Source organism: Rhinopithecus bieti, unplaced genomic scaffold (genome assembly GCF_001698545.2).
Source record: "Rhinopithecus bieti isolate Rb0 unplaced genomic scaffold, ASM169854v2 scaffold_30032, whole genome shotgun sequence".
Lineage (NCBI taxonomy): Eukaryota > Metazoa > Chordata > Mammalia > Primates > Cercopithecidae > Rhinopithecus > Rhinopithecus bieti.
In genome coordinates, this window is record NW_016813134.1 from 1,408,953 (window position 1) to 1,430,999 (window position 22,047).

The 22,047-nt window shown below is 40.2% G+C and overlaps 1 protein-coding gene across 1 annotated transcript in view; it reads left to right on the forward strand.

Moving 5' to 3' along the window:
- PPP2R3A (protein phosphatase 2 regulatory subunit B''alpha) overlaps nt 1-22,047 on the forward strand; it is a 147,238-nt gene that overhangs the window by 80,516 nt on the left and 44,675 nt on the right. Inside the window, 2 exon segments of the mRNA XM_017847707.1 lie at nt 3,230-3,333; nt 11,590-11,692. Coding sequence (XP_017703196.1) covers nt 3,230-3,333; nt 11,590-11,692 — 207 coding nt within the window.

Below are 22,047 nucleotides of genomic sequence, written 5' to 3' on the forward strand. Positions count from 1 at the left end.
AATAAATAAAAAATAAAATAAATAAAAATAAACTGCCCTCGTCTACATGAGGATCACGTGAGGGCCAGATGAAATTATAAACCTGAGACATCTTTAATTGTTAAAAGAAGATTACAGATATTGGGTAATGATCCTCTCCTGTGTGTATCATTAGACAACCTTGCTTTGGATTATTTGTTTTGTTGGCCATTCTTAGATCAAACCGTAGGAGTTAATCAAGTTTTCTTTGCTCCAGCAACTTTGATTACCACATATTGACTCTCACCTCCTCCTCTTAAAATAAGTTTCCTAAATCCATTTTCTGTATTTCTGTGTGTACCCACTTGCTATCCACGCTCTTTCTTTGTTTAAAAAAAAAAGCTTGTTCTCTCTTCTGTTAATAAAAGTGCCATTCTCTTGCCTTCAGATTAATGCCATTTACTGTTTAAGTTCTTATTGATCTCTTGGCTTCTTTGATCTTAAATCTTTGATTTTTAAGCAGATGCAGGCTAGCGTAGTTTTTTTAATAGTCAGAGTGTGATGTCCACAGCCCTTACCATTCTGCCTTTCCCATTTTTTCCCTTTGTCATTTTTCCAAGGGCGTAATACCCTCCTGCTGTTTAACACTTGGCTACTCATTGTACCCCAGTATAAGAACAATAGGCTGACCTTTTCCAATCTACTTCAGAACATCTTTGTTCTGTACCCTGTCTCTGAGGATTTTGTGTTTGGGTCATAATAAGTTTATTAATCTTCGGAGACTTACTCCTCCTTTTGAGCTGATATATATCCATTTTAACAGGAGTCTTCTGGAGAAAAGACCATAAGAGAATGAAATTTGCTTAGTTAGTGGAAGTTACCCCACAGAAGATAGTAAGCACACAGCCCCTGGAAGTGTTTCTGATCAGGAAGTTAGAAGATTCCTGATCCCTCCAATTCTGAAAAATTCATGAGTGACTCTAATGGTGGGAGTTTGAAGCACTTTGGTAAGCCGGTTCCAGCGTCTCCACACACCTTCTGTTTGTGGCTCGTTCACCCTGCCTCCATGATACAGATGATTCTTTCTCAGTGGTTGCCACTAGCCTATCACTGAGACTATCTAAGAGCATTTTCTTGGCAAACCACCATTCTGCATGAAAGGAGAGTCTGGGATTGGGGAAAGTGGATTCAACAGCTTATACAGCCAAAATACATTAATTGTGAGCTTTGTACCTTGGCAATCATTATTTATACAATAAACAAAAATCACATGGTTGCTAAGCAACACCTTTCCCTCATTCTTGACCCCAGTGGAGGTATGAGGTATTCGACCTCTGGACTTAAAAAGTCTTAAATTCTACTCTGTTTGCAGACATGCTTTAGTGGCCCTGGCAGCAGCAACCTCTTATTTCTGCCCTGTCCTTACCTCCCTTGTCTTGAATCTTGCCTTCCATATCTCCATGAACCCAGCAGCCTAGGTGTTCTTTCAGGGTAACTAATGTCAGACTAGGTACTCTTCAGGCTCCTGTGGGGGTCCCCTGTGCACTGAGGCCTCACACCAGGAGCGGCTTCACCTAAGCCTAATGTGGATGCACATCTAGTCTTCCTCCAGAGGAGAGGCTTTTCCTCTGTATAATGATGAGGGTACAACAGATCCTGGGTCTAATGTGAATAATGATATATTTATCTCATAACAAAATGTGACTTGTTGAAGAGTTCCACATTTGGGAATATGTTTTTTGTGTATGTAGAAATTGAGATGATTTGGAGACTATCTTTGCTAGTAGTAAGGATAATATTGTTGCTTATAGGAGTGGTCCCCAACCTTTTTGGCACCAGGGACTAGTTTTGTGGAAGACAGTTTCTCCTTGGATGCGGGTAGAGTGGGGGATAGTTTCAGGATGAAACTGTTCTGCCTCAGAACTTCAAGCGTGTCTTAGAGTGCACAACCTAGATCCCTTGCATGCACAGTTCACAATAGGGTTCACTCTCCTATAAGAATCTGATGCTGCCACTGATCTGACAGGTGATGGAGCTCAGGTGGTACTGCTCACTCATCCGCCCTTCACCTCCTGCTATCTGGCCCAGTTCCTAACAGGTCACGGACTGGTACCTGTCCATGTGTCCATGGCCTGGGGGATGGGGACCTCTTCCTTTCAATTAAAAAGAAATTGTCATTTTACTCTCATAAGAAAGAGAGTTCTTACTAAATTTACCTCCCTTTTCCTAGAGAATTTTTTCTCCTTCAGTTTTTTTTAATTGAAAGGAAGAGCTTTATGTGGAGAAAATCAATACCTTTTAGGGTACTAAATTGTTTTATATTCATTCCCATTCTTTCCTAAGGCTTTGTAATCATTTGTGGTAGCCTCTAATAGATAAATAAATGATAGCATTTTACCTTTCATCTTTTACCTGAATTAGAACCGTTTAAATAGATATGATAGCTGTTTTCTTGAGCAGTCTAGGATTTTCTGGTTCTTCTTGAACCTAGGACTTAATAACATAATAGGCAAAGGAGAGAAAAGGAGATAGGTAGTGGAATATTAACACCAAGTGACCAAGTAATAAAGGTGGCTGTGTTTTTCTGCTTAAGGAATGAATGAAAGACATATATACAACTATGATATTCAGTCATTTCTTTTTCTTTCTAGAAGGTAGTAAATTTCTAAGAGTGATAAGCCAAGTGTGGTGGCTCATGCCTGTAATCCCAGCACTTTGGGAGGCTGAGGCAGGTGGATCATTTGAGATCAGAAGTTCAAGACCAGCCTGGCCAACATGGTGAAATTCCATCTGTACTAAAAATACGAAAATTTGCCAGGTGTGGTGGTGGGCACTTGTAATCCCAGCTATTCAGGAGGCTGAGGCAGGAGAATTGCTTAAACCTAGGAGGCGGAGGTTGTGTTAACTGCACTCCAGCCTGGGCAACAGAGGCGTGACTCCGTCTCGAAAAAGAAAAAAAAATGGTGGGAAGGGATGCTGGTTGCTTTAACTGTCAGGTTGGAGGAAGGAATCACTTTAAATGAACTTGGAGAAAACGTAAATGGATTTCCATTTTCTTCATTAAATATGTTCTCTCCTCTTATTTTGTTTCCCCTTGGCCTCTCTCTGAATCTACCCTAGTTGATGTATTTGCCTATGCTCCAGTTTTGTTCTCCTGAGGGCTCTTCCATCCACTGTGGCATGAAGGGTAAAAGCCACAAAGACCTTTTCTTTGGCCATGTCATCTCTTCATTCCCTCTTGGCTTACCCTGTATGTGTTTTATATTTGCAGGTCTGTGGCTGTCCTCTCTATTGGAAAGCCCCCATGTTCAGGGCTGCAGGGGGAGAGAAGACAGGATTTGTGACATCACAGTCATTCATTGCCATGTGGAGAAAGTAAGTATGTGAACAGTCACTCTGCAGCTAGGCAAAGAATTGTGTGACCGTCATGACATGCTTTCTAAAGTCACTTATTTTACTCATTTATTCATTTTCCCTTTACCCTTTATATCAACAAAGAAAATTCAATGATTTATAACCATTTATACCCACACACAAGTTATTTGCCACAAGCTTTTATCTAACCTGTTTAAAAAACAGTAAAGCAGATCTGCAGAAATCTTTCTTTAAAAACTATTTGATAAGTTTTACTTGGGTTTTCTTGTTGTTTTTTATTTTTGTTTTTTTTTGAGACAGAGTGTCACTCTTTTGCCCAGGCTAGTGTGCAGAGACCCAGTCATAGCTCACTGCAGCCTCAAACTCCTGGACTCAAGTGATCATCCTACCTCAGCCTCCTAAGTAGCTGGGACTACAGGCATGTACCGGCACACCTGGCTAATTTGTTATAGCGACTGGATCTCACTCTGTTGCCCAGACTGGTCAGAAACTCCTGGCCTTGAGGAATCCTCCGAGCTCGGCTGCCCAAAGTGCTGAGATAACAGGTGTGAACCCCACACCCAGCCAATTTTACTTGTTAAATTTGGGTCTCGGGATTTGAATCCGGCAGCAGTGAAATAGAAGCAAATAAGAACTCCCCTTTAAGGTGGGGGCAAATCAGATGTGTCACATGAGAAATACATTTTCATTCCCATATGATCCAATTTAGAATTATATCTAGTTGATTTATTAGAAATACTGAATTCTAATAGATTTTAATCATTACTTTTTGAAAGCCCCAGTTAAGTAAACAAAGGACTAGTATATTTATCAAGCTTTTCCTGGATTCTAACATTCTGACAAATTTTCTTGAACTCAAACCCAACATCTTTCTTCTTTATCTCTTTTTTCTCCCTTCTTTCTTCTTTAGGAGTTATTTCTTGGTATATTTATACATCTTAGCTAAGTATCACAGCTTGCCCCTTCTGCCTCTTTTAACTGATCAGCACCCTTGTTATGCGTGTTCTTCTCGCCTTTTCTGAGCTAAATATCCTTCCTGGTAAACTATTGGGAAATGCTACTCACCTATTGTTATTATTATTTAACATCAACCTACAATAGCAGCAGATTGAACAGACAGATTCTTTCTGATTTCTTCATTTCAGCTAAAAGCCCTTAATAGGGTAATGTTTGAGAACATAGTAGGTGATTAATAAATGTATTCTTTTTTTTTTTTTTTTTTTGAGACGGGGTCTCACTCTGTCTCCCAGGCTGGAGTGCAGTGGCCGGATCTCAGCTCACTGCAAGCTCCGCCTCCCAGGTTTACGCCATTCTCCTGCCTCAGCCTCCCAAGTAGCTGGGACTACAGGCACCCGCCACCTCGCCCGGCTAGTTTTTTGTATTTTTTAGTAGAGACGGGGTTTCACCGTGTTAGCCAGGATGGTCTCGATCTCCTGACCTCATGATCCGCCCGTCTCAGTGTATTCTTATTTTTAAAAATCTAGCAGCAGGTCAAGTTCACCAAGTTCTTCATACATTACATTAGAACTAAAGAGTGTGTTGGTGGAACATGTTCTCATAAATGAGAACTGAACAGTGAGAACACATGGACACAGGGAGGGGAACAGCACACACTGGGGCCTGTCAGGAGGTGGGGTGAGGGAAGGGAGAGCATTAGGAAAAATAACTGGTGCATACTGGGCTTAATACCTAGGTGATGGGTTGATAGGTGCAGCACACCACCACGACACATGTTTATGTAACAGATGTGCACATCCTGCACATGTACCTTGGAACTTAAAAATTTTTTTTAGATTTTAAAAAGAGTATATGTTGGTGGATAGATCAGCAGCCGCCACCACAACAGTTGTATTCTTTTATTCAGATGAATTGTTTAAATTTTATCTGTAAGGAAGACATTTCTGCAAAAAGCGGGGGAAAGACATGAAGTACAAGTCTCCATTTTGGTTAACTGCAGGAAAATTGCTTATGAAGTTATATAGCGCTAGCAACTATCCCTATCTTTTTTTTTTTCATCAGAAAAATTCTATGAATAGTTAAGTGTGTCTCTAAATTAAAGTGTTATTTTACAGTCAGATATTAAAATGGTTTGAGTGCCCTCTAGTGGAAACTCCTCTTTGAGTTATTAAAATGTCTTTTAAAAGCCAGGGTGCTTTAAGGGAGCCCCGAGTGTGGCTATTTTGGGAGACTAAGCAGCTAAGCGTGGTGGTGTGGGTTACCACATTGACCTTGGAGAAGACGTGTTTAGTTTTGAAATTTTTTTTTTCTACAAATTGCACCCTTTGTGTAAAGTAATGTGGGCTCAAGTATAGTGTATTATAATTTTTAAATACAAAAAAATCGCTAACAGGTAATGATACAGAATTAAAACATTTTGGAGAATATATATATATGCTGATGTGCTCCAGTAGCTCTCCATAATCTTTAAAAAAAAAGTCAAATATGGAAGTCATAAGAATATAGGGAAATAATTTCCCTCATGTCAGACTGCTCATGGGATGGAGGCCTCAGTATCTCTCCTCCAAAGGGTTCTATCCCGCTTCCTTTCCCTGTGCCACTGCCCATTTCACGTGTATACTCTGACATACATTTTTTGTCAGGACATTTTTAGGAGAAAGACATTGCTCCATAGCATTTCTTTTTGAGGTCCTAGAATATCAGCTTTTGGACAGAACTCATCTCAAATGGAATCAATAATGTGGCTTCAGTTTTATTATGCTTTTCTTTCTTTTACCTTTTCATATAAATGTGTCATTTGTCCATTAACAAAATAATATTTTGTGCTAAAAGTTCTGAAAGATACTAGTTTAGAATAGCTATGCTTACATTCATTCTTTAGCTTTCATGACTTTTATCTTTTCTCCTGCCATAGAGTTGACCAGCCAGTAACATTGATAGAAAATTATAATTCACCTTTTCTTTCTATTTCATAGCAAAAGACCATTTCTGATTTTACTTTGTCCTCTCAGAGTAGCTCTCATCTATCATGCTATTTCTGTATCTTACTATTCTGTTTTATATGTAAAAGTAGTTCTTTTGAAAGACCTCACTGTTTTTCTACTGTGATCATCCCACCCATTTTCTAATCCTGAGAGGTGGTTCCTATTAGCATCTATTTCGGGAATCTTTTTCTGAAACACGTATTTATTTAACTTCAGGAGCCGTAAGCATGTTGAGGAATGGTAAGGAGAATAAGTATAAAAGTCATACTGTAGCTCTAATAAGCACAAATGAAGTATACATCTGTTTGATCAAAAACATTTTCTTACTTTTCTTCCTTAATCACTTGTTGAATGCTAACTATATGCCAGGTATTGTGTTCTGGCCTTGAGGGTGGTTGGGATACAAAGAAAGTAAGACACAGTTTTATACCCTGTAGAGAGCTTACAGTCTACTGAAAGAGTTACACCAAGCCATGTGTGCTGGCTTGCACCTGTAATCCTAGCTACTTAGGAGGCTAAGGTGGGAGGATTGCTTGAGCCCAGGAGTTTGAGGCTGCAGTGAGCTATGATCATGAGACTGCACCGCAGCCTTGACAACAGAATGATACCCTGTCTCCAAAAAAAGAAAAAAAAAGACAAAGATGTGAAGATGGCCAAGAAGACACAGCCAGGAAGAGCTTCCCTTTCCTACCAAGAGAAACCAAAATATCGAGTAAACCAGCATACTTTGAACAGATTTTTTAATAGAAAGCACTGACAATCAGTGGAGAGATGATGCAGTCACTGGGGCTGAAGAGGGAGGAAACTGAGAACCCTGCATGGGTTCTGAATGGCTCCTAAGGAAGGGGTAAAAGAAGTAACTGCAGAGCAGGCCACCCTCACTGTGGACCTCTGGGATCCTAGCTGCAAGAGATCCCACAGCCACCATTGACATTTGAGTTGGCAGGGAAAACAGATTGGAGAGCTGGCAGAGACAGAGCTCAAGGCTGTACAGAGCCCACGGGGTGTTGCATGGGAATAGCTGCAACAAAACACAACCGTAGACATCTATTCCCCAAGGCTCTCCATATTCCTCTAAGGCTCTAACCTTTGTTGACTACCAGTCCTGGAGAGCAGGGCTGTCTTTCCCACAGGACTAGGGCACATCTGATCCGTTCACTCCCATGTCCACCAGCCCCTCCCAGGGCCCCTGTCTGACTGCTCCCATAGGAGTGGGCACACAGCACAGCCTCCACTGCCCTGCGAGAGCGCTTTTGCCAGTGGCCCCCAATGGAGCGCTTTTGCTGGTGGCCTGGGAGCACCTTGGCTCACCCAGCACAGCTGGCGCTCCACCTCAAGGAGCCAGAGAACGAAGCTACAGGCCTGGTCCCAGGCCCCCAGGGTTAGAGCACACAGTCCAGAAGTGCCAAGCTGAGACTTGTGGTTGGAACTCAAGTGGAGGAAGAACCCTCACTCTCAGAATACTGGGAAGAGTGAGGCATGGGTTCATGGGCTGGCACAGGAACTGGGCCGCAGCCTCTCCCCAAGGGAACCTCGACAGTCTGAAAACAACCTAATAGCCCCAGTGATCTGGGCTGCCCAGAAGTCTTGTGGGACAAACCTAGCTGGTTGGGCCAAATTCTGGGCAGTAACCAGGAGACCCTGTCAAGGAAGTGCAAGCTGGGCAGTTCTCACTGCTGTCTGCTGGCCAAAAAAACCTAGGCTGTGGGCACCACACCAGTTGCACAGCCAAGGTAGCATCGCCCTACCCAGGGATCCCTCGCCATTGACCTACTGCATGAACAGACCACCCACAGACATACCCCTAACCTGCAGTCTACCTGGCAGCCCTTACTATTAAACGCTGTCTCCTGGGTTACAGCTTGAATTACATCACCAAAAAATTCCAGCATGAATTGCCTGAGAAAACCCAGTATAGAATTCTGGCCACAAATAAAGATCCCATATAGGCCAGGCACAGTGACTCATACCTGTAATCCCAGCACTTTGGGAGGCCGAGGCAGTAAGATTGCATGAGCCTAGGAGTTCAAGACCAGCCTAGGCAACATGGCGAGACTCTGTCTCTACAAAAAAAATAGCCAGGCATGATGGTATGCACCTCTGGTCCCAGCTGCTTGGGAGGCTGAGGCAGGAGGATCACTTGAACCCAGAAGGTTGAGGCTGCAATGAGCTGTGTTCATGCCATTGTACTCCAGCCTTGGTGACAGAGCCAGACTCTGTCTCAAGAAAGAGAAAACTGTAATCCCAGCACATTGGGAGGCCAAGGTGGGTGAATCACCTGAGGTCAAAGTTCAAGACCAGCCTGGCCAATATGGCAAACCCATCTCTACTAAAAATACTAAAAATTAGCCGGGAATGGTGGCAGGCACCTATAATCCCAGCTACTCCAGAGGCTGAGGTGGGAAAATCATTTGAGCCCGGGAGGCGAAAGTTGCAGTGAGCCAAGGTCATGCCATTGCACTCCAGCCTAGGCAACAAGAGCGAAACTCCGTCTCAAAAAAAAAAAAAAAAAACAGAAAAGATCCCATACAGAGCCTTGGCCCTCTGAAAGCATCCAGAAATAAAGCCAATTGGCTGTACTCAGCTTACACCACAGTCAAACCCTCAAAGGAAATAAAGTAAAAAAAAAAAAACAAAAACAAAAACAAAACCTCCATCCAAAGGACAGCAACATCAAAAGATAAAGGAATGCCTACCCTCACAGATGAGAAAGAACCAGCACAAGAACTCTGGCAATTCTAAAAACCAGAGTGTGTTATTACCTCCAAATGATCTCACTAACTCCCCAGCAATGGTTGTCAACCAAATTAAAGCAGCTGAAGTGACAGAATTCAGAATCTGAATGGTAAAAAAGCTCAATGAAATACAGGAGAAAGTTGAAACTCAACCCAGGGAAAACAGTAAAATGATCCAAGAGTTGAAAGATGACAGAGCCATTTTAAGAAAGAACCAAATTGAACTTCTAGAATTGAAAAATTTACTACGGGAATTCCATAATACAACTAGAAGCATTAATAATGGAGCAGATCAATCTGAGGAAAGAGTCTCAGAACTCAAAGACCACTCCTTTGAATCAATGCAGGCAGACAAAAATGAAAAAGAATTTTAAAAAATGAAAACTCTTAGAAATATGGGATTATGTAAAGAGACTAAACCTGTAACTCATTGGCATTCCTGAGAGAGAAGGAACGAGAGTATGCAACTTGGAAAACATACAAGGATATAATCCACAGAAATTTCCCCAGTCTCGCTGAAGAGGTGGACATGGCTGAACTCCATGGAGCAGTGTGGAGATTTCTCAAAGAACTAAAAGTTTACCTTTCAATCCAATAGTTCCATTACTGGGTATATACCCAAAGAAAAATAAGTCATTCTACCAAAAAGACTTATGCACCCATATGTTCATGGAAGCACTGTTCACAATTGCAAAGACATGGAATGAACATACATGCCATGCCCATCAATGGTAGACTGGATAAAGAAATTGTGATACAGGTACACCATGGACTACTAAGCAGCCATAAAAAAGAATGAAATCATGTTCTTTGTAAGCAACACGGATGCAGCTGGAGACCATTATCCTAAGCAAATTCACAGAAACAGAAAACCAAATACCACATGTTCTCACTTATAAGTGGGAGCTAAACATCAAGTACACGTGGACGTAAAGATGAGAACAGGCCGGGCACGGTGGCTCACGCCTGTAGTCCCAGCACTTTGGGAGACTGAGGCAGGCAGATCACGAGGTCAGGAGATCTGGCTAACACAGTGAAACCCCATCTCTACTAAAAATACAAAAACAAAATTAGCTGAGCATGGTGGCAGGCGCCTGTAGTCCCAGCTACTGGGGAGGCTGAGGCAGGAGAATGGCGTGAACCCAGATGGCAGAGCTTGCAGTGAGCCAAGATCGTGCCACTGCACTCCAACCTAGGCAACAGAGCGAGACTCTGTCTCAAATTAAAAAAAAAAAAAAATGAGAACAGTAGACACTGGGGAATACAAGAAAGGGCAGTGATGGAGGGAGCAAGGGCTGAAAAACTACCTATTGGTATGTGCTCACTACCTGAGAGATGGATTCATTCATACTCCAAACCTCTACATCACTCAGTATACCTTCGTAACAAACCCTTACATGTACCCCTGAACCTATAATAAAAGTTGAAAAAAAAAAGAATTATTCTGATAAGGTTATGTTACTGTGGAACAGCCATGACAGAAATAATAAGGACGTGGAAGGACACAGGAGGCTAGTGATATTTCCTGGAAAGTGAAGTAAGGGAAAAGGGTATTGTGATAGGACGGTAGCATTTACAAATACCTGGTGTGAGAAGGCATGGAACATTTGTGCAACCACAAGTGCAGGAATGGTTAAGAGAAGGGGACATGAGCAGGTAGGATCAGATTCTGGAGGCCCTTCTATGTCAGGTCAAGAAGCTGGGACTTTGGGCCAGACGCTATGGCTCACACCTATAATCCCAGCACTTTGGGAGGCCGAGGTGGGCGGATCACGAGGTCAGGAGATCAAGAACATCCTGGCCAACATGGTGAAACCCCCATCTCTACTAAAAATACAAAAACTAGCCAGGCGTGATGGCATGCACCTATAGTCCCAGCTACTCTGGAGGCTGAGGCAGGAGAATTGGTTGAACCCAGGAGGCGGAGGCTGCAGTGAGCTGAGATTGTGCCACTGCACTCCAGCCTGGGCGACGAACAAAAACTCCGTCTCAAAAAAAAAAAAATGCTGGGACTTTAGCCTACTTGACAGACGAATTTTAACTTGGACAGTGACGTGATCAAATGTGTGATTCAGAAATATCAAGCAACAAACAAGAGCCTAAGCATGGATATTGGCAGTGGGAGACAGAAAGGGGCAAATATGGTATAAATGAAACAACATGGTAGTTGATAGATGTGGGGGTAAAAGGAAGGGAGAAGTTCATGACGACTCCCAAGTTTCTAGCTTGAACCATTGGGATGCTTGGAATACTAGATGAGGTAACTGGAGTCCTGAGGAATGTTTCCTGAAAATGTTTTAGACAGCTGTTCCTTCCTTTCTCTTTCCATTGTACCATCAAGGTCAAGGCCTTATTACTTCATGCTGAGACCACTGGAAGGGAAGAGGGTCTGATAGGCTTCAGTACTCATCCAGCCTTATGTCATAGACAGCTCATCATTCTAAAACATCCTTTGATTATATAAATTCCTTACTTGATTATTGATCTAAGTGGCCTTCAGATCAAACTGAAATTAACTATTGATGTTATCGTCATTGTTCAGAGGAGCTAATCTTCCTAAGCAGTCGTTTCTTTTATAGGTTGCTGAATAACCATCATGATGATGCCTCTAAATTCATCTGTCTTCTAGCAAAACCCAACTGCAGCTCTCTAGAACAGGAGGATTTCATCCCTCTACTTCAGGTAATTTTCATTTCCTTTTGAAAATAGGTTCTAATTTTGGAGTTTCAGCAGTTTTGTTTAAAATTTACAACTATAACATGTCAATTGAGCTACACAAATCTAGAGATCAGATTTCTAAAAGAGTGGTTTTCAAACTTGTTTCAGCAGTAAGATCCTCTCGTTCAATGACATCTAAAACAGAACCCATGGTAGTAGAAGAGCTACTCCTTCAGGGCTACTCCCACTGAAGCAGAGGAGAGGGGTTACTCAGCCACCACCTTGCCCACCCACAGCAATCACTGAGGCACCTTCTGAAATGATAGAATGCAAGAAGATAACTTCTCTGTTAGTGTAGAACATAGCTAAGAACCTGATAGAAAGAAAGAAAAGGTCATGATGTAACCACAATCACTCTCACGAACGCTGGGGTCTTCACTCACTGCCTCTTGACTCTTTATTTAAGTACAGTTTTTAAATGCTTGGTTTCCTGATTCTTCAACCCAAGATATATTTGAAACAGAAAATTAGAATAGGAGAAGGGAGAGAGGATAACTAGAATCAAGTGCACGGAGAGCTGCAAAGACATTTGCCGCCAGACTACAAAGGTAGTGAGGAGAGTAAGAAACACACACACACACAAAAAAGACACAAAAGCTCTAAATGTACTCTAGTCTGGGAGTAATTTAGGATAATGGCAGTAGTCCCAATCCCATTACCAGATTTCAGCTGACATTAGTAATTTATTTTAGTAGCATAGACTCTATATGTACTTATCTAGAAAACGCACAGGGAGCAGCTTTCACTGATGGAACCAGATAAAACAATAGCACTGTACTTCTCATTTTTCCTTTTCTGTGTATGAAATTTTAAACTCTGTGTGTTGTATATCCATATATTATACATGTAAAAAAAAGGATAAGTCTCAAGCCTGAATAAACCTCAGATCTATCAGAAGTGTAAGTTTCTGGATTTGAATTTCTTACATTAGCCCTCATTTACCAGGTTGGTGGATATTTTTAACCGCAGACCTTCCTGAGGTTTCTCAGCCTGGAGCTGTGCCACAGTTCTGAGGTATTACACGGTACCAAAGCGTTAGGGTTGGGAGTTACTGCTGAGACATCAGCCATCTTTGGCTAGAAGATTCCCTTCAGATCCAGAGATCTTTGCTGCTTCTGTGCCATGTGTCAAGCCCCAGAACCCTTTGGTGAAGATACCTATGGCCTGTCTGACTAGATGCACACACAGCTGTTTTCTTTTGAGGTTTTAGCCGCCTCCCTAGGGTGTTGCCAAACAGCAGGGTCCCTCTGCTCCTGTCACCCACAGACTTCTTTCTTTTTACAGACACTAAGAGGTCTTCTACTCTGCAGAAATCTCCTGCTGCCGTGTTCTTTTATGCTTCCCTATCTCTGCCTTCAATTCTCCTTTCTTGTGTTGTCTTCTTCCCTTTCAGGTAGGGGTGGGCTCCCTACTCACTACTTCAGGGCAGAGAAGAGAAGTGACCTCAAAATCTTCATGGCTTTTATGGCACTGTGTGTATTGTAGGCTTAAATGCAAGGTCCACAGTCATTTGGCCTAGTTGACCTTTGTTAAGGTTTTAGAGAGAAAGAGATGTCCAACAGAAAGAGCCCACTTGGGGAGTGTTTCTATCTAGGCCTTCCCATGGGAATCAGTTACATATCAGTATCGCACCTGTTTCTACTATGGCATTCTTCATAGCCTGAGATATTGCTTGTTAATATTCTTGTTTTCATATCTACATATTTGGTTTTTCTAAGCAGATTACAAATTCTTTGAAGCTAAGATAAGCTTTTCCTGCCTGTTGAATATGCATCATTGTTTTAGGTGTTACAGTAAATCCTTGTTAGTTCTTAGTATGTATACTAAAGAAGGGCATAAAATACATGGAAATAGTTGAGGTTTTTTTAAAGTTGTATTCATGGCTGCCATGTTTTTTTTGTTTTGTTTTGTTTTTTGTTTTTTTGGAGACAGAGTCTCGCTCTTGTCACCCAGGTTGGAGTGCATTGGTACAATCTCGGCTCACTGCAACCTCCACCTCCCGGGTTCAAGGGATTCTCCTGCCTCAGTCTCCCAAGTAGCTGGGATTACAGGCACCTGCCACCACACCCGGCTAATTTTTGTGTTTTTAGTAGAGACGGGATTTCACCATGTTGACCAGTCTGGCCTGGAACTCCTGACCTCCAGTGATCCGCCCACCTTGGCCTCCCAAACTGCTGGGATTACAGGCATGAGTCACAGCGCCTCACCACACCATGATTTTTTAAAAAGATTTTTGCTGAAATATACTCACACAAAACACCCAAATCACAAGTGTACTAGTCAATGAATTTTCACAACGTGGGCATATCCATATAACTAGCACACAGATCCAAAAATAGTATTAGCAGCACGTGCAAAGCCCATCATGCTCCATCTCAGTCACTGCCACCCAACAATAACCACTACCCTGACTAATAACACCATAGTACATAGATTTTTAATTATAGTAACAATTTTCCATGTTTAAAATACAAAGTTTGGTTCTGATTTTATTTTATGTTCAGGGCCCTTGGGCTTGTCTAATTTGCATCATGGCTTTGATTATCCTTAGACTCATCTGCTACATGGTTTTGTTCCCCTCAAAAAAATACTCATGAGAACGAAGATTCTTAATAGTTTTTGGCATTTAATTAACACCATTTTACCTGATAATATCCAACATTAAATATTCCTATGTTTTGTGAAATCTCAAATCTTCAATATTTGAACTACATTGTAATAAAACATTAGGTTTTATTACCAGTTCTTTATTTGCTCTCCATCCTCACTCTCTCAATCCATTCTTGGCCTTGCTGACCCTACAGACTGCATCTGTGGGGCTCTCTTGCTGACTAGCTTCTGGTTGGATCTGGGCAATGGGAAGCATTGCCAGTAATTGGGAGGACAGAGGAAAGGAGAGCTGGCATTTCCTCCCTGCTGTCTGCCTTGGCACAGTAACTGTATTTCTCTGTAATACAGCTTCTGCTGGACAGCCCCTTGTCCATGGTCCTAGTGCCTACTAGGCATTCCTCCTTCCCTTGTTACTTTGGTGCTCAGGACTATAACAGTATCCTCCTATCAGTAGTCTCTGGGTGCCTCGTTATTCCCTTGTTTGCTCCCTTCATTCTGTCCACAACTCTACATGTAGTCTTTTCATGAAAGCTTCATACAGTGAATTCTTCTTCCTGTGGGGACCCTACCTTGACGATGCAATTCTGAATTTTATGAGAGCTTTAATAAAAGCTTTGACAGGAATGTAAATTAAGTTTAGACTAAGAAAATTAGAAACGGACAACAACAAAATCATAATTATGTGTTAATAGACATTTACTACTTAAATCTAAGAATAAATCTTATTTTCATTTAAGAAATGGACTTGTGGAGTCTTCTGGTAAAAGAGACAAACTAAATAGAGATATTACCCTCCCATTCTTTCCCAAGCCCTTCTGAAGTTAAAGTATACAAATTAAAAAAAGGATAAACCCATGAAAGCCAATGGAATGGTAGAGAAAGTCAGTGTACAAGAAATCTTAACATATTTAAGGTAGAAAGTGACTGCATGTCTTTTGCGGGACTGTGGATGGAGCTGGAGGCCATTAACCTTAGCAAACTAATGCAGGAACAGAAAACCAAATACCACATGTTCTCACTTATAAGTGGAAGCTAAATGGTGAGAACCTACGAACACAAACAAGGAAACAACAGACACTGTGGTCTATTTGAGGGTGGAGGGTGGGAAGAGAGAGAGGAGCAGAAAAGATAACTATTGGGTACTGGGCTTAATACCTGTACCTGTGGTGAAATAATCTGTACCACAAAGCCCTGTGATATGAGTTTACCTATGTAACAGACCTTCACATTTACTCCCAAACCTAAAATAAAAGTTTAAAAAAGATTCTGTGATCTTAAAATTGTAAATAAATAGTTCAATAATAAGTGGATTTATATGGACTAAAAAAAAAGAAAAAAAAAAAAGAAGTGACCAGAAGTAGGCTAAGAAAACCACAACTCAGAATCAGGAGCCATCTGTGGGCTCCAGTGGAGAAGTGAGCTCCTGTTCTCATCAAGGCCCAGAGCAGCCGTAAATTCAGGGCTGGCTGACCCAATGAGAGACATTGGAAATGGGGATTCACTGAAGGTCAATCACTAGTTGACTCCTTTCCTGGTTCACAAATGTAAAGGGCAGCCTGACATTTATTCGCAAGCATAAACATACTAACAAGACAATAAAGCATGGTAAGGCTTCTAATGTGACAGCCACAGTTTAAAGTTCTCCTTATTTCTCTTTATTCTAGCAGTTGGGGATCCAGGGAGATCTCACCAGTTTACTCTAAAATAATGCCTGTCAGTCAACACACCCACCCTAAATGCACAGAACTCTGAGGCAGATTTGGTACTCAAGAAAGATACCTGTTGAAAAATAGACCTACTTATATTTCCACAAAGGAAAATTATATCAACTACCTTGTCCTTCTTAAACATGAATGGACAACCAGGTATATGAGGAAAATGATCATCATTAAAGAAAAATAAAGGTTAAAAAAAACACATACACAGAAAAAGCAGCCCAGAAAAGAAACAAAACTAATTCAGGAAACAGAAGAACTGAGATTTTTTGGGGGGGTGGGGGGAATAAACGTGGTGTTTTATTTTCTGGATTATAAAGTGAACAAATACTTAGATGCTATTATTTCTTTACCCAATGCTTTTGATTTCTAAGCACTTTTATTTTAAAAATGTGAATTATATAATTCCCCATACACACACACACACACATACACCTATAAGCACATTAAATACTACTTTGCCATGACAGCTCAGCATACTTGACAAATTTTTTTTTTTTTTTGAGTTGGAGTCTCCCTCTGTCGCTAGGTTGGAGTGCAGTGGCACAGTCTTGGCTCACTGCAACCTCCGCATCCCGGGTTCAAGCAGTTCTCCTGCCTCAGCCTCCCGAGTAGCTGGGATTACAGGCATGCACCACCACGCCCAGCTAATTTTTGTATTTTTAGTAGAGATGGGGTTTCATCATGTTGGCCAGAATAGTCTGGATCTCTTGACCTCGTGATCCGCCCGCCTCGGCCTCCCAGAATGCTGGGAGTACAGGCATGAGCTACTGCGCCCAGCCTACTTCACAATTCTTAACACTATTCTATGTGGAATACAGAATGCCTTTTTATCTGAATTAACATGCATTTAAACAAATTTAGTATGTGTGAAAATAAAGGAATTATAAATCAGTAGGAAAGATATTTAGGTAAAGGCATCATCAGTCAGCTCAGTAGATGTTGTCTACATTTATTTTCTATCTTTATAAAACAAGAACCTGCCACAGTCTTAGGTAAAGGGTAAAGTAACACATTTTTGCCCTGATGCCATCAGTCACAGTGCCATGAGATAACTGCTGTGTGTTTAGTCTCAATTTCCTGTTTGCAAAGAAATGCGTTAATTCAGTTTTCTACTCACTATACAGTTAAGTTGTAGGGCTATAGATATCTCATTTGAGTTATTTGAGTTTTTTATCTTTATATCTAAAATTTAATCCAAAATAGTAAAAGTAGAAAACAATGATTTAAAACTTTAAATGCTACTGCTCAGTGCATGTTATAAAAGTTAATGTTTATAAACATTTCAGTATTTTAAAGTATATTTCTTTAACTTCAAGAATCTTGACTTTCCTTGCTACAAGGCTTTTTTTCTCAAAGATTCCTTTTAGGCTTACTTTGGTGTTCAGGATCTCCAGTTATAAATGTAGAAGAGATGAGTGTGCAAGATAAAATTAAAAAGCCAGACATACTTTCTATCAAGCTGCGTAAAGAGAAACATGAAGTACAAATGGATCACAGACCTGAGTCTGTTGTGTTGGTGAAAGGAATCAATATCTTTACATTGCTTAATTTTTTGATCAACTAAGAGTTTAGTTGCTACCTCAGGTCCACAGGCAGGACTTCCTCCAACCCTCTTATCCCCTGTTGCTCTCCAAGGTGCCATAATGCAAATCTTAAGGCACAAAGTGTAAATGTGAAGACGCAGCTCTTTCTGGATACAGAGACCAGTTTAGTTTGGAGATTACAGGTCCTACCATGCCTCATTCTCGGTATTCACTGACCATGCTGCTCAAATCTTCACAGAGTGGGTCTTTCTCTGCAGTACTATATCCACACGAGCCAACTGCTGTATTTAACACCTGCCTGCCAATGGACAAAGTACTTGATAGAGAGGTTGTTCATAAGGAGCTTACTAACTGTGGTTTTTACCCTAAGACTCTGGAGCAACTTAGAGAAATACCACTACTTGGGAAATCATCTTTACGGAATGTGGTGATGAGAATGTTTTTAAAACAAATTACGCATACTGATATAAATAAATGATTGGGGAGGAGGAACAAATCTGTGCAGAAGAATTGCAAACAGTTTAGTAGACACTGCAGTCTTAAAGAGGGGAGCGTGAATCACCATTCCTTAGGAGTGGGTTATGCATACTGATTTCACGGTGTGGGGAGTAACTGCAGTGGAGGAGCCTGGCAGATACTACCTCAGCCTGATGATCAAGGCCAACATCAGCAGTCATCAATCATGTTGATAGTGTGTACCTTTGACAAGATATGCTGCAAAGGGCATGTTACTTCTGTGGCATTTCTCCCAAAAATCCATAAACCCAGTCTAATCGTGAGGAAAACATCAGGTAGATTCCAGTAATGAAACATCCTATGTAATACCTGACCAGTACTGATCAGAACCGTCAAGGTCATCAAAAGTAAGGAAAGTCTAAGAAACTGTCACAGCCAGAAGAAGTCTAAGGAGACATAACTAAATAGAATGTGATGCCCTGGATAGAACACTGGAACAGAAAGAAGACATCAGGTAAAAATTAAGGAAATGTGAATAAAGTATGGACTTCAATAATAATGTGTCAGTATCAGTTTATTAATTTTAACAAGTGGACCATATAGTAAATGTAAGGTGTTAATTATTGGGGAATCTGGGCGCAGGGTATATGGGAACTCTCAGTGCTGTTTTAATTTTTTTTATAAACCTAAAACTATTCTTAAAAAAAAATAGTTATTTTAAAAAGTACTATATTAAGGAAGGTTATATAAAATAAGAACCATAAAACAAAATAACCTTTATCTTACACCATATATAAAATCAACTGAAAATGGGTTAAAGACTTAAATGTAAGACCTGAAACTGTAAAGAAAACGTAGGGGTTTTCTTTGTGACACTGGTATTGGCATTGATTTTTTTTTTTGTTTGATATGAACCCAAAAGCACAGGCAGTAAAAGAAAAAACAGACAAATGGAATTGCATCAAAGTAAAAAACTTCTGCACAGTCAAGGACATAATCAACAGAGTGAAAAGAAAACCTACAGAATGGTAGAAAATATTTGCAAACCATATATCTGGCAAGGTGTTAATATCCAAAATTTGTAAGGAACTCAAAACAACTCAATAGCAAGAAAATAACCTTATTTAAAAATGAGCAAAGGCAACAGGTATATGAAAAAACGCTCAGCATCACTAATCATCAGAGAAATGCAAATTAAAGCCACAAAGTGATATCATTTCACCTTCTCCCTGGTTAAAATGGCTTGTATCAAAAAGACAGAAAATAACATGCTGGTGAGGATGCAGAGAAAGAGGACCTCTCCGTACACCGTTGTTGGGAGTGTAAATTAATACAGCTACTATGGAGAACAGTGTGAAGGTTCCTCAAAAAAACTAAAACTAGAACTTCCATATGATCCAGAAATATCCAAAAGAAAGGAAATTAGTATATCTGCACTCTGTTTATTGCAGCACTGTTCACAATAGCCAAAATATGGAATCACCCTAAATGCCAATCAGTGGAAGAAGAAAATATGGTGTATATATACACAATGGAATATTAGTCATAAAAAAGAATGAAATCCTGTCATTTGCAGCAATATGGTTGGAATGGGAGGCCATTATGTTAAATGAAATAAAGCACAGAAAGATAAATATCACACTTCTCATTCATATGCAGGAGCTTAAAAAGTGGATCTTGTGAAGATAGAAAGTAGATTGGTGGTTACCAGAGACCAGAAAGGGGAAAGGGGAGGGAGAAGATGAAGGGAAAAAGAGAATATAAATGTATTTATTACCACTGAACCTTACACTTAAAATGGTAAATATGGTAAATTTTATATTTATATTTTATCTCAATACATTTTTTAAATAGCAAAGAATCTGAATAGACATTGCATAAAAGGAGACAAACGATGGCCAACAGGTATATGAAAAATGCTCAAAATCACTATTAGAGAAAAGTAAATTAAAACCGCAATGAGAGATCATGTTACACCTGTTAGAATGGTTGTTATCAAAAAGACAAAAGATAACAAGTGTTGGAGAGGATATAGAGAAAAGGGAATCCTTGCACACCAATGGTGAGAATGTAAATTGGTATAGCCATTATGGAAAACAGTTTGGAGGTCCCTCAAAAAATTAAAAATAGAACTACCATATGATCCTACAGTCCTACTGCTGGGTGTATATCCAAAGAAAATGAAATCAGTATGTAGAAGAGATATCTACCCTGCCAGGTTCATTGCAGCATTATTCACAGTAGTCAAGATACGGAATCAGCCTAAGTATCAGTGAATGGAGGCATAATGAAAATGTGAACTAGGTATTGAAGGAACATACCTCGAAATAATAAGAGCCATATATGACAAACATCGCACTGAATGAGCAACTACAGGTATGGTATTGGAAGTTCTAGTCAGGGCAGTCAGGCAAGAGAAAGAAATAAAGGGCATCAGGAAGTCAAGCTGTCCCTGTTGGGAGATGACATGATCCTAGATCTCAAAAACCTGCTAGTCTCAGCCCAAAAGCTTCTTAAGCTGATAAACAATGTCAGCAAAGTCTCAGGATACAAAATCAGTGTGTAGAAATCACTAGCATTCCTATATACCAAAAACAAGCCAAGAGCCAAATCAGGAATGAACTCCCATTCACAATTACCACAAAAAGAATAAAATGCCTAGGAATAGCTAACTAGGGAGGTAAAAGATCTCTGCAAGGAGAACTACAAACCACTGCTCAAATAAATCAGAGATGATACAGACAAATGGAAAAACATTCCCTGCTCATGGATAGCAAGAATTAATATCGTTAAAATGGCCATATTGTCCAAAGCAAATTATAGATTCAGTGCTGTGCCTGTTAAACTACCATTGACATTCTTTACAGAAATAGGAAAGAAACTACTTTAAAATTAATATGGAACCAAAAAAGAGCCCTAATAGCCAAGGCAATCCTAAGCAAAAAGAACAAAGCTGGAGGCATCATGCTACCCATCTTCAAACTATACTACCAGGCTACGCAGTATAGTACCGGTACAAAAACAGATACATAGGCCAATGGAACAGAATAGAGAACCCAGAAATAAGACTGCACACTTTGACAAACCTGACAAAAGCAACTGGGAAAGGATTCCCTATTCAATAAATGGTGCTGGGATAACTAGCTGGCCACATGCAGATTAAAACTAGATGCCTTTCTTATATCATATATAAAAATTAACCCAAGATGGATTAAAATGTAAATGTAAAGCCCACAACTATAAAATCCCTGGAATACAACCTAGGAAATACTGTTCAGGACGTAGGCACAGGCAGAGCTTTCCTGACAAAGACACCAAGAACAATTGTAACAAGAGCAAAAATTGACAAATGGGATCTAATTAAACTAAAGAGCTTCTGCACAGCAAAAGAAACTATCAACAGAGTAAATAGCCTACAGAATGGGAGAAAAATTTTAGAAACGATGTATCCGACAAAGGTCTGATATCCAGCATCTATAAGGAACTTAAATACATTTACAAGAAAAAAAACACCCCATAAAAAAGTGAGCAAAATACATGAAAAAATACTTTTCAAAAGAAGACACATGCATGTAGCCAGCAATCATATGAAAAAAAAAAACTCAGCATCACTGATCATTAGAGAAATGCAAGTCAAAATCACAATGAGATACCACCTCACACCAGTCAGAATGTCTGTTAGTAAAAAGTCAAAAAATAACAGATACTGGCAAGGTTGTGAACAAAAAGGAATGCTTATACATTGTTGGTGGGAGTGTAAGTTAGTTCAACCATTATGGAAGACAGTGTGGCAATTCCTCAAAGACCTAAAGATAGAAATACTGTTTGACCCAGCAGTCTCATTACTGGGTATGTATACAAAGGAATGTAAATCATTCTCTTATGAAGAGACATGCCACGTATGTTTATTGCAACACTGTTCACGATAGCAAAGACATGAAATCAACCTAAATGCCCATCAATGATAGACCAGATAAAGAAAATGTGATAT